General features: G+C 38.6%; 2 protein-coding genes across 4 annotated transcripts; one reads left to right on the top strand and one right to left on the bottom strand.

The window, feature by feature from the left end:
• The first annotated feature begins 1,872 nt into the window (after window positions 1-1,872).
• LOC137247641 (uncharacterized) lies at window positions 1,873-9,286 on the top strand. Of its 2 annotated transcripts, none has more exons than XM_067778614.1 (2): window positions 1,873-1,980; window positions 7,877-9,286. In XM_067778614.1, the coding sequence occupies exons 1-2, from the start codon at window positions 1,954-1,956 to the stop codon at window positions 8,858-8,860; spliced, it is 1,011 nt and encodes a 336-aa protein (XP_067634715.1). In that variant the 5' UTR covers window positions 1,873-1,953; the 3' UTR covers window positions 8,861-9,286. The 2 variants fall into 2 exon arrangements, with proteins under 2 accessions (XP_067634715.1, XP_067634716.1); XM_067778615.1 differs by having other exon boundaries at window positions 1,917-2,124.
• Window positions 9,287-11,405: 2,119 nt separating this feature from the next.
• Window positions 11,406-15,821, bottom strand: LOC137249081 (kelch-like protein 5). 2 transcript variants are annotated; one of them, XM_067780246.1, is made up of 8 exons: window positions 15,643-15,821; window positions 15,350-15,537; window positions 14,923-15,280; window positions 13,334-13,705; window positions 12,611-12,936; window positions 12,315-12,516; window positions 12,150-12,251; window positions 11,406-12,076 (listed from the first exon to the last, which is right to left on the bottom strand). In XM_067780246.1, exons 2-8 carry the CDS (start codon window positions 15,514-15,516, stop codon window positions 11,864-11,866), a joined length of 1,740 nt encoding a protein of 579 aa, XP_067636347.1. In that variant the 5' UTR covers window positions 15,517-15,537; window positions 15,643-15,821; the 3' UTR covers window positions 11,406-11,863. The 2 variants fall into 2 exon arrangements, with proteins under 2 accessions (XP_067636347.1, XP_067636348.1); XM_067780247.1 differs by having other exon boundaries at window positions 15,350-15,534.

Below are 15,821 nucleotides of genomic sequence, written 5' to 3'. Positions count from 1 at the left end.
GCCGCGGCAAGGTCGTTGGTCAGGCTTCGTGATATGGGATATAGACTTTCTGACCGCGGACACTCTAGCCTTCTTACCAGTTTCGACTTCATCCCGGACAGAACGGACTACTGTATGCCGATAACTGCTCCCTATACAACCTTCACCCCAGTTATTCCAGAGAGAGAGGATTGGGGAAGTGGAATTATCTGGGGCATGGGACCGGTTAACTTGTTCACGGATGGGTTAAAGCTGGATGGAAAGGTTGGTGGGGGGATCTTTTGTCAAGAGCTAAATTTAAGCTGCAAGTTTAAGTTGGCTGATCACTGCAGTGTATTCCAATCGGAAATTGCTGCGATTAAGGATGCGGTGGATGGAATGCTATCCAGTGCTACCACGGTTAGGGAATTTAACATCTACTCTGATAGCCAAGCGGCTATCAAGGCCTTGAGCTCAACTACAATGCGATCGAGGGTGGTCTGGGAGCGCCTGACCTCGCTTGCGATTGCATCGAATTATTTTACAATTAAGATTATCTGGGTCCCGGGCCATAGTGATATCCCAGGTAACTGTCAAGCGGATCTCTTAGCCCGCATCGGTACAACTGAACCGGATGAAGATGGCTGTAGGGATTTCGGGATCCCGCTGGCCACCTGTGGATTGCTCCTCCATAGCTGGGCCTCGAATCAGCTCAGCAAACGTTGGGCGGATACCACGTCTTGCAGGGTAGCAAGATCTTTCTGGCCAAAAGTGGATGGCAGGAGGTCTGCTGAAATAATTGGGTTCACTAAGGCTCACCTATCAATGGTCATTGGGGTTTTGACGGGGCACTGTCCCATGGGTATCCATGCGGTACGTCTCAATATACTGGAAACTCCATCCTGCTGCAGCTGTATGGAGGATGATGAGGTGGAATCACCAAATCACTTTATGCTTGATTGTCCAGCTTTTGCCAGAACTAGGCGAAAGTACTTTGGTCGCGACTTACTTGGATCTCCCGAGGATATATCCAAAGTTGAGATCGGTATCATTCGGAGCTTTATCGTTGCTACCCAACGATTCTCTAAGTAGCTAGATCTAAGTCACCGTTATTTTTGGTGTATGTGGTATCACAACGGACCTTCGTGTTGTCCAAGTGGGCTATCCTTATCAGGGCAGCTACCACCTAACCTATCCTATCCTAATATATTATATTCCTTTTTTTTACAAAATGGCGTGGATAATAAAATATAAACGTTTTTCAGTGTTTTTTACAAATTTTCTTTAATTTATTTTGTTCCAATTTTCACACATTTCGTACAAACAGCTGATTTCGAAAAATCATTTACTCTTCCTTTTATCGTTACGATTCCGTCATAATGCAGAATACCCAACTTCGATTAAAGCGGAGCGTAGAAAGGGAACGTAATCGAAATGCAGAATAGGGGTGATTATATAGTGGTTCGATCGGTTCCGACAAATGTCAAGTCGGACACCAAAATATTACAATTACAAGTCAAGTTATATCAGAGTTGAAGAACTAGTTTGCATTCAAATAGATATGGTTAGATCAACTCAGTTCGCCATCCTGATCATTTCGGTATGCTTATTGGTGGGTCTATCTCTTCTCCTTTAAGAACTTACAGTTTTTGATTTCGAAGCAAACTTAATATGCTATTTCATTTTCATGAAAGTTATAAAAAGGTAACCAGAAACACGTTTTTGTTGAAACTGCCTTGCAAACGCATCTCAATGAAGAGCGTATTTGAGAAAAACTTTTTCTAAACGGTCTAATGTGTTTATATACACATATGCACATTCACTTGCACGCTTTTCTTGTTTTCTCAAAAGATTAAAGTTGCTCAAAGTCACACGACTTTTGCAGTAAAATTTATGGTTGGCATATAAAAGTCGCGCGTGAAAAGCCTTTTGCTGCTAAATGAGCTATGAAGGTCGTCAGGAGCGTTATCTAGCGCATTAAGCGGTGAAAATTCAATGCTAAACGTGAATATATATTTCACAGTATGAATAAAAATTAATTAATTATAAATTATAAGTGAAAAGAAGGGGGTCGTATCAGTGCAACGAATAGCTCGGTACATGAGCTAATCCTGCCACAAAGAAGGATAATATTCGCCCAAAGGACTAAAGTGAAAAAATTTAACTGTAAGAGAAATATGAATAAAAAACGATATGTGTGAATGTAAAGTGAAAACAAATAAATTGTTAAAGACAAAAATATATGAAGAAATAAAAAATGTATACCTTTAAGTGTTTGAAGAAAAAACTGGGGCCAAATCCCAACCGGCGTGATCGTCAGACTCGTGTTTCGGATTATAACATAGTGATTAGAAGCAATTTAACAAAACAAAGCCTTGGTGGGAATACCTTCCTTCCCTATTCTAATAGAGAAGGGGGCAACACATGCTGCACTAAGCTTTTAAGATATTTCTGAGCTAAAGATCGACATCATGAAAGGGCATGTGAAGGTTAAAATCAGGGACACGAATGCAATGCACAGGCAGACTATCTAGCCAAATGCAGGGTGCTTAAGCAGCATTCTATGGTCTGTAGAGTAGGGCCCTTCGGTGGATTCACGGAGTCGCACACCACGGAAAACATAAGTAAATGGGAAACAAAGCAGTGTATGCAACACTGGTCAAACTGTTTACACTCCCAGCAACGAGAGTATCAGCCAAACTCATTAATATAAGCATACAAGTTCCTCGAGCCCTCACTGGTACTATATGGAATACTGCAGTCTATGACACACCTAAGTAAAAGGCGAAAGATTTATTCTACAACCCCCAGCGGGTTAGGGGGTAAGAATAAACCCGCTGTAGGTATGCCTGTCCTAAGAGGCGACAAAATACCAAATAGATTCAAGGGGTTGTGTAGCGAAACCCTTTCAGGTTGCCAGCGCAATATATAGCTTCTCCAAACCCAGTTGTCAACCTCACCTATCCGTGGCGAATCCTGTTAGATTAAAAACCGAGACTCTGGCGACCCCGAACTCCTCATGGATCTAGGGGGAGGAGGGCGGTATGGCCTAGAAGGTCGCATGTGGTTATACCAAATCGTTGCCGAGATGGTCGGGCTTGGTACCGGAACGTACCGGATCTGCATCCGGCAAAGGACCATCAACATCGATAACACTCCCCAAGACCTTCGGGGAGTGTTCTTATCGCTACAACAACAACGCAGCTAAGTAAGTTAAATCTTCCCGATACACAAATCGGTCACTTTTGTGAACTGGAGGATGAAACACCGGTTCATATTCTCTGCCAAGCGGTCTCTCTGGCAAGGCAGATACTCTCCCATCTAGGTAGCGTGTTATGGTTTCGCATTTACAGTGGAAGCAGTAAGGAAGGCGGTCGGCATGATGTGGTGGTGCACATTGGCTAGTCATTGTCGGTTGGGGCGGGTCCTTGCCAACCTTACTGTTCCTGCGCCATAATCAGAAAAAAAGGTCATATCATGCCTTTAAAAAAACTGACAAAAGCGCAGAACTAATTCAAAACGCTCAAATGGACCAAAACAACATCCGGTCGAACCGGATGTCACGGACAGACCGTTAAAACATTCAAAATTTATACTCAAAAATCAAAAAAAAAAAATCTAACGCAACAAAAATTACCGAACCGGGCATGACCGTTTACTAACTCTAAAATCAAAATTCAAAAAAAAAACTGCTGAAAAATAAAATTGCAAAAAAAAAGCTGAAAATTAAAATAAAAAAGAAAACGGCCGAATATATCTTGGGGCGCCGCGGGTGTTGTTGCGACGCCCGGTGCATATACCCACCCTCAAAATCCATGGCCACCGACGCACCTATATTTCGGTGGCCCCTTACCTGGTTTACCCTACGTGCCTTCTAAATAAATGGCGACGACAGCATTCCCATATTATTTACAAGTTTATTCAAATTTCATTTTTACTAACGTATGTATGCTATAAAAGAAATATTTAAAGCTATACCTATATTTATGTCACCCCCTTTTTTCTTGACAAGGGTTATAAGCGCTTGGTGTGAAAAAAAAAATGTAAATAAATGTGCTTATGAATGGTAGATATATTACATACAAAGTAAAAATTTGGTTAAATGCCTGTTTTCGTTTCATTCACAAACCTATTCTAGGGCTATACAGTTTGGATACAAATTCCGATAATTGGGGCCCCCTTACAAAATTGATATGTTGTTGTAGTAAAACTTATTTTTGAGTTTAACAAAATATCAATTCGGTATAACGCATAGTATAATGACACTAATATGTAATATGTACTAAGAAAATTTGTTATAAACGCAATTAAGATTAAATTTGGGGTAAATCATACTCCTCGAAGAAATTGTTTCACATATTCAAGTAAAACATAACTTTTAAATTTATAGGAAAATTAACGGAATCGTTTTACATGTACAGGTAAAACGTGTACTTTAAATTCATAGAAAAATTAACGAAATCGTTTACATGTTCAGGTAAAACGTGAACTTTTAAATTTATAGTAAGACTAACGACATCGTTTTACCTGTTCAGGCAAAATGTGAACTTTTAAAATTATAGTAAAATTAATGAAATCGTTTTACATGTTCAGGTAAAACGTAAACTGTTTTGCATTTACCAGTCAGTGCTGGTATTGTTTTGTTTTTTTTTTTCTCTTGCTTCTAAGTTAATTAAACCTATCTACTTAACTTTACGTTACGTCTACTTTTTCTTTTTTTTTTGCATGGTATAATAAGTTAATTTTACTACAAGTGGATGCAGCTTGCTCTCTTTAACTTAGGTATGTATATGCATGTATGTATGTATTACGTGTTAAGATTCTATACTAGGGTGATAGCCTTGAATTTGAATATGTCTGTATATTAATAATATATGTTGTTGCAGTCAAAAAAAAAAATTAAAGAACAAGGTTGAGACTACAAATACGTATATTTAGTTCAGTATTGGAACGAACTCACCGCTTTAACCGCTGATATTCGTTGTCGCAATTGGGATGGCCGCAGGCCTATGTTCGCTGCCCTGTGGTTGTTATTGTAGCTGGTATTGTTGTAGCTCGTACGGTCGTAGCTGATACGCGCTAGCATTGTTATAGCCGGTATAGTCGTAGCTGATAAGGATGCGGCTAGTATTGTTGTAGCCGTTGTGGTCGTAGCTGATAGGGTTGCGCTAGCATTGTCATAGCCGGTATAGTCGTAGCTGATAAGGATGCGGCTAGTATTGTTGTAGCCGTTATGGTGGTGCCCGTGATAATAGTAGGCGCCGTTGGTGGTGGTTGGCGCTTTGGGTCGAGGTAACCGAGTGAACCGGGTGGCGATAAAGCTTCGTGCTACCCTTTTCGAGCCGGATGACTTGGCCCTTTGACGTTGATTGTATTACGCGGCAGCGTACTGCTGGCCCTGGAGGCAGAGGTGGTGTCGGACGCTTTTCCGCAGATGGTAGGGTTCTTCGTAAACGTAGAGGAAGGGGTTTATCTCACTAGGTGTGACTGCGAGCGCCGACCTACTTCAACTGGATCTTGTGTCCACGCGACACAACCGGTGCAAGGTTTATTACCACCCAAAATAGACGCATAGAAACGAGATTTGTCGGAAAGAACGGTTTCGGTGCTTTGCGCTATAGACTCTTTCCTAGTTTATGGACAATCACCTGCTTACGCGCACAGCCGGCGAGGATGTTTTGTGATTAGTTGAGTATCGTTGGGGATGCGCAATGAGCAATAAGGTTACCAAAGCAGTATAGTTGAGTATCGTTGGGGTGCGAAGTGAGCAATAAGGTTACTAAAGCAGTATATCAGCGGAACTTGACGCATTTGCTGCTGAAGTTATGCCCCTAGATGTTATATATCCCGTTTGTATAATTGTAGGGTCGCCAAAATTTCGCTCACGCAATTTTCCACCTTTCCTCTTTTTCTTTTTGCCGGAAACTCATGGCAATTTTCGCTAGTGATGGCCGGTCTATTTTTTTTCCTTGTTTTTCGTTACTTTTTATCGCAACTTTCGCCCCATCACTAGGTGTGTTCGCGCGAATACGCTCCCAAGTGGACCGTAACCGTAGACCGTAGCAGCAGACCCTAACAAGCGTAAGTCTTAATCTCTTGTATGCATACAATGCCGTGAAGGCTTTCCTCGCCTTCCGCATCGTGCTCCCACAAAAATTTACTATCTGGGTTAATTTCTATATACTTCGGGCTGTGCTTCTCTAGGCTTGGGCCTAGTCCAATTCTGGATCTTATATCTACTACTTGATTTTGGAAAATTGGCAAAGTTATTTGAGAAAAGGGCTAATGTGAGATTGTAATATAAGGCGAGTAGACTTCATGGTCCTGTGCCTCAACTCCGAAATAGATCCTGGAGCAACAATAGCGGTGGAGGGTTGGCGAAAGGGTGCGAAATTGACAGAACATACACGTGTAAATCGATGGATCCAAGCTCACAATAGGGGTATATATATATTGTGCCGCTCCAGAAATAAATTCTAAGGGGACGGTAGTCGATAAATATATGGTAGCTGTACAAATAGGCTCGCGAGAACACGACAGTCAAGCAAAAAGGGTGTATATTGAAGGGATTCAAGAGGTGTTAAGCGCATTACAAAGCTTTATAGCTTCATAGCTTTCCCAACCCAACTGCCAAACGTATCTATAAATATGAATGTAGAATACATATATTTAACACGCGAGGCCTTGTTCTTAATGAAAAAGGGGGTCATATTTAATCCCTCCCGAGACAGTCGCGTTAGTACCTTAATGAAGCTTATTACCGGAAACGTAACGGATCTATTTCCAAAAAAGGGGCCATCCCATAATCATCGATAACACTCACCAAAACGTTCGGTGAGTGTTTATCGCTACAATAGGAAGAATACTGGATTGAAGCGGAGAGTTTCAAAATCTGTATGATATATTGCAAAATCTTCCGATAATAGACTAACAAAGTTGCTCATATCTCTAACAGCACACTGCGTTCTGTCGTTACAGGCTTGCAAATTGAGCCTCGTCAATAACAGCAGATGTATGAAGTGCAGGATGCAGAAAGTAACGGTTGATCGGGGTCCGTGTTCTTGTCCTGCGCTCACCAATTCCAGGCTATAGTTACTATGGGCGGCGGATCAATAGAACGACTCTAGGTTTGGCCAAGATTAATGAATTATTTTATAACATTAATTCTGGTACTAAATTTGGTTTTTCTATTTGCTCGTGAAACGAATTCTGGCCACACTATGATCTCATTCAATCTTTGTGAGGCCTTTATTGAACAACTAGTTTCACCGAACGTAACAAGTTATATCAGCTAGAATCTTAGTCTGTCAGTTATGGATGCCAGAAACTTTATATACATACTAGAATACCCGAAAGACGTCGTACTGCTCGAAAATTGGTTTGCCTACATTTTATAAACTATCTTTTCCCCTTCCCATCACTCTCTTTACCTTCCTCTAATTCCTTATCTTCCATTTCACTTTCCTATATCTACTCTTCTCCTGTTGCCTCTTTCCTCCCACACTTTCCTGCTCCGTCCAAAACTCACTGCCACTTCCAACGGAACTCCCTCATATATAGAATTTATACACCAAGTATTAGACAGGCGCTTCAAATAGTGACGGATACCACCTGATTTTATACATTTCTGTTCCGAGTAATATATGGGATTCATATATCCAGATTTAAGCCCAACAGACCCCGATATTCAACAAAATGAATTCTATTTTGCCTGGCAGCCTGGCACTGTCCCACTTTTTCTAAATTGTATACATTCTTTGAATATAGCGAGCAATCGCATGAATCTGCTGTGAAAAGTTCCTAAGATCGGCTGAGGACTTTTGATTTTTTTTTTTTAATGTGAATAGGCTATAATATTTAAAATTTACTTTCATAAAAATTATTAAAATCACTAATTCGTTCTATCTCTTTCATGTAGATGCAACGTAGCCTCACAGCAGTTAAGGCGACAAAGCCTGATCCACAACGAACGTGGTTACACATCACACATTTTATCCGCGTAATACTTTTACTACTTTATATCGCTGGACCAACAAACAGCACTCCCATTTCCGCTCCCGATACTTTTAACAAATCTGCAAATATTGGGAGCACATCCTCATCTGCTTCGTTAATGATAAAGTCTAGTGCACATGATGCGCAATTGAACTCGCTTAATGCATATGCCATCAATTATGGTCAAATGGCAGCTGAAAGTTCCAACAATGCTGCACAAAGCATCAATACAAATAACTTTAAACCTTCATATAAACTCCCCGAGTTGGAAAATAATTTTACGCCAATACAAACACAAAGTAGCGCTATCATAATGCCACATGCATCACCGTTAACAGCTGTATCGCCTAATATAAATGGTTTAGTTAATAATAATATACAGCAACCTACGCCGGTCTTAATGCAATATATACCACAGGCAGTTCAAGAAGCTGGCATACACTATTTCCAACTTATACCGACGCGTCCGTTGATTGTACCGATAACTTCGTATTTGAATGGAAACGCTGCGCCGCCGACAGCAGCACAAACTGTTGCTAATGAGCCGCTTCATCGGCCATTGACTGCAGCTATTAATAGTGGTGCCTTGGATTATGCAGCGCGTACCCCGCCGATATTAACGCCAAAGCCTATCAATAGTAGTGTTGTGCAACAGCAGCTGAAGCAGCAACAACATCCAATATCGGGTGGGACACAGACATTGATTGATGTGTCGCACACAGCAGCAGCACAGCCTTATGGCTTACAAACGTATGCGAATACTATACAGCCATATCGTAGTAGCTATCGTATAAATCGTGAAGTGAAGGGAAAAAATTTTCTTGGTACAATGACGCTTAATATGAATGAGTATATACCGGGACCCAATGAAGCACTGCGCCCATTGTATGTGCGTGGAAGATCGTAATTATATTTACGAATACCAAATTTATATTGTGCTAGTGTCCACTATAATTTTTATGCTCTTGGGCTAACTGCATACTAATTTATAGCAGGAACTTGTACTTAACTTCCGAGGTATGCATTTTAGAATGTACATACATGTATATTATAAAACCCAAGTGTTTTAATAGTTGTAATGAATATGTTTAATCAACAAAAAGTGACAAACGCCACAGGAGCCTCATTTTAAGTTTGCAATGGGACCTCCTGAAGAGCCTTATTAAGTAATAAGTTTTAATTTGTTAAGAGTTTATGTAAAGATTTAACTGTTAAAAGTACATAAATATTAAAATGTTTGTCAATTTGTTATTATTATTATTATTTGTTATTATTATTATTTGTTATTATTATTATTATTTGTTATCATTATTAAAATAAATTAACAAGTTAATATGTCTAATGAGCATTAGTTGCCAGGGCTATCCGCTCGATGGGAATTGTTATATGTGACCCGGTCTATGAAAAGGTGGCTTATGACTCAAAAAAAAAAACAGCTGTTTACAGCTGTTTCTCGCAATTTCTTTTTTGAGTAAGCCACCTTTTCATAGACCGGGTCACATATACTGCATAATATGATAAGTACCTGGGCGACCGAGCTTTGTTCGGCAATGTTCGAGTATGCCGCATAACATACCTTGTTCTACATGTCATCGTTTATCAAACTCTACTTTTTTTATATGTACATATATTATATATTTTTACTTACCAATATTTCATTTCCTTAAAAATAGATTTCAAAAACATATCAAACAAGGAACAGAACTGTAATGAAAAATTTGAAATGGTTAATTCCAGCCTATAGTATAAGGGATTGTTATGACAATTAGTGAAATCGAGAACTAAGTTATTTAGGTCGAGTATCTTCATGCGCCGAATTATTAATTTCAAAATTTTTTTTTTAGTTATACACTATGAAAGTCTCACAATTTTATTACACTCCAAAAACTTGTAAATATCACGAATGACAACTATCGGTTAGTTTAATTAAATGTCAACTTACTTTCCTAAGCGCCATCTGTTGGTAAGTAGTTAAATGGTTAAAAGTCGTTTTCAAATTGAACATATGCCTCTAGTGTTCAGCGGTAGCAAATTACCATGGTGAGATATCTTTATGCTATGGTGAGAAATCTTTCTAATAGTTATTTGTGAGAAATTGCAATTATTCACTTCATATTTGCCAAAAATATGCATTTAGATATATTTTGCTAGAATTTGCCACGGTGCCTTGATATTACATTTCAATTTTATTAGCGAGTGTGAAATTAAGAAAATTAAAACGAATCATGAGTAAGCTTTATTACGAAGATTTTTAACTTTAATGTTCTCCTTTAAAGCTTTGATAGAATATGAGTAAGTAGAGTACTATTTCGTCTAACTACCCCAACCCTAAATGGCAACCCTACTCAAAAATTTCCCTATTGTAATGCGGAGTGAATACCTTTTGTTTGAAACCATATTGGCATATCTCATGCAATTTTATTTAATTTCGAATAGGTGGCAACCCTAATAAAAATATCCCTATTGTAATGCGGAGTGAAATACCTTTCGTTTGATACCCATATCGGCATATATCATGCAATTTTTTTTTCGAATAGGTGGCAACCTTGTGAAACATTCTGAGTGGCAACACCTTGGTAGAAAGTCTTTAAGCCGGAGTCATTGGTGCCGTATGTCGTATCGCTGTATCCGTATCCCTAACGTAATCAGCTGTTTATCGTTACGACGGTAAACCAAAACCTAATTGGTTGGCTACGATACGGTTACGACCTTAGCGGCACCAATAATCGATTGCATTGATTCTCATAAGATTGGTCGAATCAGCTGTTATAAGGTTACCGATACGGTTACCGATAAAGCACCAATGTCTCCAGCTTTATGCCGTCTTTTAGTGAGTTTTACAGCTCCGGCTCACGCTCAATTCTCACGGGAATGCTCTGGACATTGAGAGACTTGAGAAGCAGATGTCGTGAAATTTTCGCACACGTGAAATGTGATAGGCAGATGTCGCCGCTGTTTTTATTTAACTCATACGGCGAAAGGCTAAGCAGAGACATCTATTTTCGAAAAGGTAGGTTTATTAAAGGCAGAGTTGCCAAACTAAAAAGAAGTAATTAACTAATTATCTGGCTCACAAATTGAACCAGACTTCTATCTGGATTTATCTGGCTCAGGATTTTGACACGGGATGATAGCTGGTGATAGGTGATACATTATCTCTGTGCCAAATTTCATTTAAATCGGTTGGGCCGTTCCCGAGATCGTTCGGCTATGCAAACATACAAATATACAAGAATTGCTCGTTTAAAGTTATAAGATACCTGCTGGGGTTTATCAAGGAAGTCGGCTTGGATGAGGTGCTGAGGGCATAATAGACCAATGGTCGCAGCGCAATCCTCAATAAATTATCTATCTATCTGAAAGTAAAAATTAAATGAAGATCTGATCTGTATCTGTAAAAATCGATTAACATACTTACCTTTGCTACAAAACTTTCAAATAAACTATAATGATTGTACAAATTTAACATTTAAGCCTATATTTATATTAAAGTGGAACGCATTGCAAAGTTTAGTAAAAAAAATACTATAATATAACATGTAGCATCTAAACATAATTTTTCTTGGAGTTTAGGAGTTACTTAATGGTTTTTTGTATAAATACTTATAAGTTGATCTTAATTTTGGGATTTATATAAACCGAAACAATTAGAAAACCAACATTCACTTTTCCAAAGTCAAAGTGGCTGATTCAATATGAATGTTTGTTAATCTGTTTTTTACCTTTGTCTGGATTAAAATTTCTTATTATATATAATACTATCTTCAAATTCTTTTCTGGGAAAAAGTTATATGCGATAGTTGCTTTGAATGCTAGTCGAATCTTGTTGTAAGTACTCGTATATATACTTGATTGTATATACCTCAATTATTATTTTATTGATGTGTAATTTACATCTTCTGCCAACCTTTTATTCATTTTGTAGTAAATTTGTTGCTGTTGCAATATAACACGAATGCACACCTGAAATTGGTAATGGCTTCTTTTCAAACCATTCATTGTATTCCTTGTCGTAAACAGTTACGCCATTCTTTTCATCATTATCATATCCTCCTACAGCCCATAGCTGATTACGTATAGAAACGCAGCCTGTGCCCCAGCGCCCATATGGTAAAGAGCAAATCTAAGAGCAACAAAAGAAATTTCTGTTTCATTTTCTGAAAATTAAGATGTTAAAAAATGTGCTTTAAACAAACCTTAGTCCATATATTTGCTTTGGGATTGTAACGCTCAACCGACGTATTGAAGTTCTCACACCAGCCACCCAAAACATATATTTCATCTTTATGTACAGCAGCCTTAAATTTTATGATCATATAATATATAAGAAAAACTACTTTCAATAACATTTCTGCACTTACACCGGGAGCATCATGAGCATCATTCATATTGGCACATGCAGTCCAGCAAGCAGTTGTGGGATCGAAACATTCAACAGAATTTAGGTCGACGCCATTGTATCCACCCATAACGTAAATTTTCCCATTTAAAGACACTACACCAGCTCTACAGCGTGCTGTATTCATATCGGCGATAGATTTCCATTGTCCTGGTATTGCATACCTATAATATGAAGACAGTTGAATTTAAGTGAGAAAAATTACACAAACTTAATAAATTAACTTTTGAACTATGCAATTCTTAATGTCTTACTTACATTTCTGCTGATTGTAAGAAGTGATCATCTGATCTTGCGCCACCTATAGCATATATTTTCTCATCTAGCACTATAACACTTAGATCGTAACGTGGTTGCAACATTGAAGGGCCACGATCCCATGCTTTAACGCGCACGTTCCACCAGTTCGTAAAATTTACAGGTTTTTTGTTTTTAAAACCGCCAACAAAAACTAAAGACTGGTCGTAGAGTATCACCCCAAAGCATACGGTATCAATATTTATATCAGCATATTTATGCCATTCATCAGCAGTTTTATTATATTGAAAAACGTTACCTGGGCCCCTGGAATTGTCCTGACTTGTCTATTTAATGATATTATAAAATATAAATCAAAAGATTAATGACATATAAGTAAAAAGTGCAAGCTAGGCTAAGCAATATTGAAAGATAATGAGCACTCCCCATTATAAATTCTGCACGCCCTTTGGGCCTCAGTGGAAATTTAATGACTTCTTACTCTTAATGCAGTTTATTGATGAATGGGCATGTACTAAAAATTACTTTCCTAAACAAATGATTTATGGATATGATACGTTTGACTTCCCAATACCAGTTTCGTGTTTCCGTTGATGGCATTGTTAACTCCAAATATATTTTGGAGGTGGATAACTAAGGCGAAACAGCGCAAAGATTCGACCTGCATTCGGCAAGGGCCGTAAGCCGTGGGAAGTTCTGCTCCAAAAATAGAAAATTTCTTACCGTGGATACTACTGCCAGCAATTGTATATCATCCCAATTTTCACTTAGACCTTTCCGTGGTTTCGTATAGCTTATTGTTAGTTTTTGACGTGTTGCAGGCAATCCGATCCATGACAGTGCCTTATATGCTAATAACTCACAACCAGGCAAGGATTGAATATGTGTCAATATGAAATCAATATCGAATTGGGTAAGTCGTAGACAATTGATTAAATTGGGTATATGTTGTTGACGTGTCAAAGTATCATGTTGATACCAACGTTTTACTGCGCCAAATACGTCTTCCTCACAGCTTACATTCAAATTATTACTTTCGACAATTTTATATAACTTTTCATATTCAAAATCCAAAAACTCAATGCTCTGGCATACCTGAAAGAAACAGATTGGAAGAACTTAGTTTAAGTTCATTGGAAAATAATTCATTGTAATTGTAAAATAGTGAGCGACTGGGAATTAGGTTAGCTGGATTGGAATCGCTCTAGCACCCCTTTCCTCATCGTGTGCTTGTCTTCCCAACGCCCAACGCAATTATCTTAATTACTTTGAAATTAATCGAAATTCTGTGTAAGGGAATAGGGCTGCTAAAATTAACTGAAGAGAGGGGTCAGACTGCCAGCAGAACTTGCCTGTTCCGCATCATATAGGGCAAAACGGTGCTGGCTCCTCCAAACATATGGATATGCCCGTTGTTGTTGTAGTGATATAGACATCCGCGAAGGTTTTGGGCGGTGTTATCTGTTATTTGTCCTTAGAAAGATACATTCCAGCAAAAATCAGCACTAAGTACCAGCCGACCATCTTACTTAATTGTCGCTTAATCTTCTTCGGTACTCGCCATTACCATATCGCCATCGAGGTCCATACATCTTTCCAAGAACTTTTCTCTCAAATACTCCCAAAGCCTCTCCACCTGATGCTGTCAATGTGCATGCTCCTGCACCATATAGCAGGACGTGTACGATAAGTGACTTGTAGAGCATGATTTTCCTTTGCCGAGAGGACTTCACTTTTCAATTGCCTACTTAGTCCAAAGTAGCAGATATCAGAACTTACGGCGCGGGTGTTGAGCCGATGATATAAAAGGCATCAGCATATGCCAGTAATTGCACGATTTTATAGAATATTGTTCCACAGCGGTTAAGCTCTGGAGCCCACCGGGAACGATTTACATAACATGACCATATTGAACTAGGTCATCCCGTCCCTTCCTCTACTTCCATGAAGTACATGAGTTCGCCACAGCTTCACCTGATAAAATTGTCTATGCCAGTAACAGGATTCCTCTCGGGAATATAATATATAAAGCTTTGTATAGCGCTTGTCAACCCCTTGGATCCTTTGACATAGGGATATCACCTCCCGCTATAAATTACCTATTTCATTCAATGAATGGCATTGTTACCACCAAACACTGTTTGGAAAACCGCTAAGCAGAATGAGCCGACCTGAAAGTTAGGTGGCTCAAACAAATCGTTGCCGCGGGAATCGACGGTAGTGTTTTTTCCATACAAACAGCACCAAAAAAAAAACTTTCCTCAGGGTTTCAAAGTAATTTTTCCCCTCTTTGGTCTTTTCAGTTTACTTACTTCCATAAAATGTTTCTTTTCATATTCAGCGATTTTATTTTGTAGTAAAGAACATTCGGTTTCCCGCTCCAAGTCATAAACACGCCGTAGTGTGTATACGGTTATGTTTTCCATTATGAAATCGACGCATTGAGAAACAGCTTCATCCAATTTCAAATATATGGCAGCTTTCAACAATTTATCTACATTCTCCACAGTTATTAGAGCCTTGCCAGTATAGCAATAGGCAATGAGGCGTTCAAAAGTGTCACTATCAATATCACTTATTTCTACTACAGGTGTAACACCTTTCTCGCTGTTGAATAGATCCATAAAATATGTACTTGATGCCGACAATACTAATCGGTGTGCAGGAATTCTGTAGAATTGTATAAAGAGAAAAAATTGGGTAATAGATATACTCGTTCAAAATTCATCTGTAACTTACAGATCTTCTGGATTGGACACCTTGAATGTTACATCAATAAGTGTTTGATCATCAAAAAAATCATGAATTTTATACATTAACTTCTCCATGAAGTAAGCAACCTCAGGGAATTCCACTTGTGGCAGGCGTTGCCTTGTAGTGCAATTCGATGCGACAGCCATAGCCATTTGGATTGTGTTGCAGAGCTTCTGATGTAATTACAATGAATATCAGCAGTGAATTTGTTGCCCCCAAATAATATGTGGATAATATATTAAAATATGTGAATATTTCTTTGATATCAATTAACTTACGAGTTTTATGGTGCCTTAGATCAATACGGTTTACCAGTGGCGCTCAATTTTTGATTTCTCTTCTTTTTGGAGGCCCACACAGAGTTTATTTTCTTCCTTTTATTTTTATTCGTTTCATAAAATAGATTAATTCACTTTTTACTTTAAAAATCGTATTAAATCGGTTTATCATATGACTA

The sequence above is a fragment of the Eurosta solidaginis genome, chromosome 4, assembly GCF_040869045.1.
Source record: "Eurosta solidaginis isolate ZX-2024a chromosome 4, ASM4086904v1, whole genome shotgun sequence".
NCBI lineage: Eukaryota > Metazoa > Arthropoda > Insecta > Diptera > Tephritidae > Eurosta > Eurosta solidaginis.
This window is presented reverse-complemented; position numbering and strand designations above follow the sequence as displayed.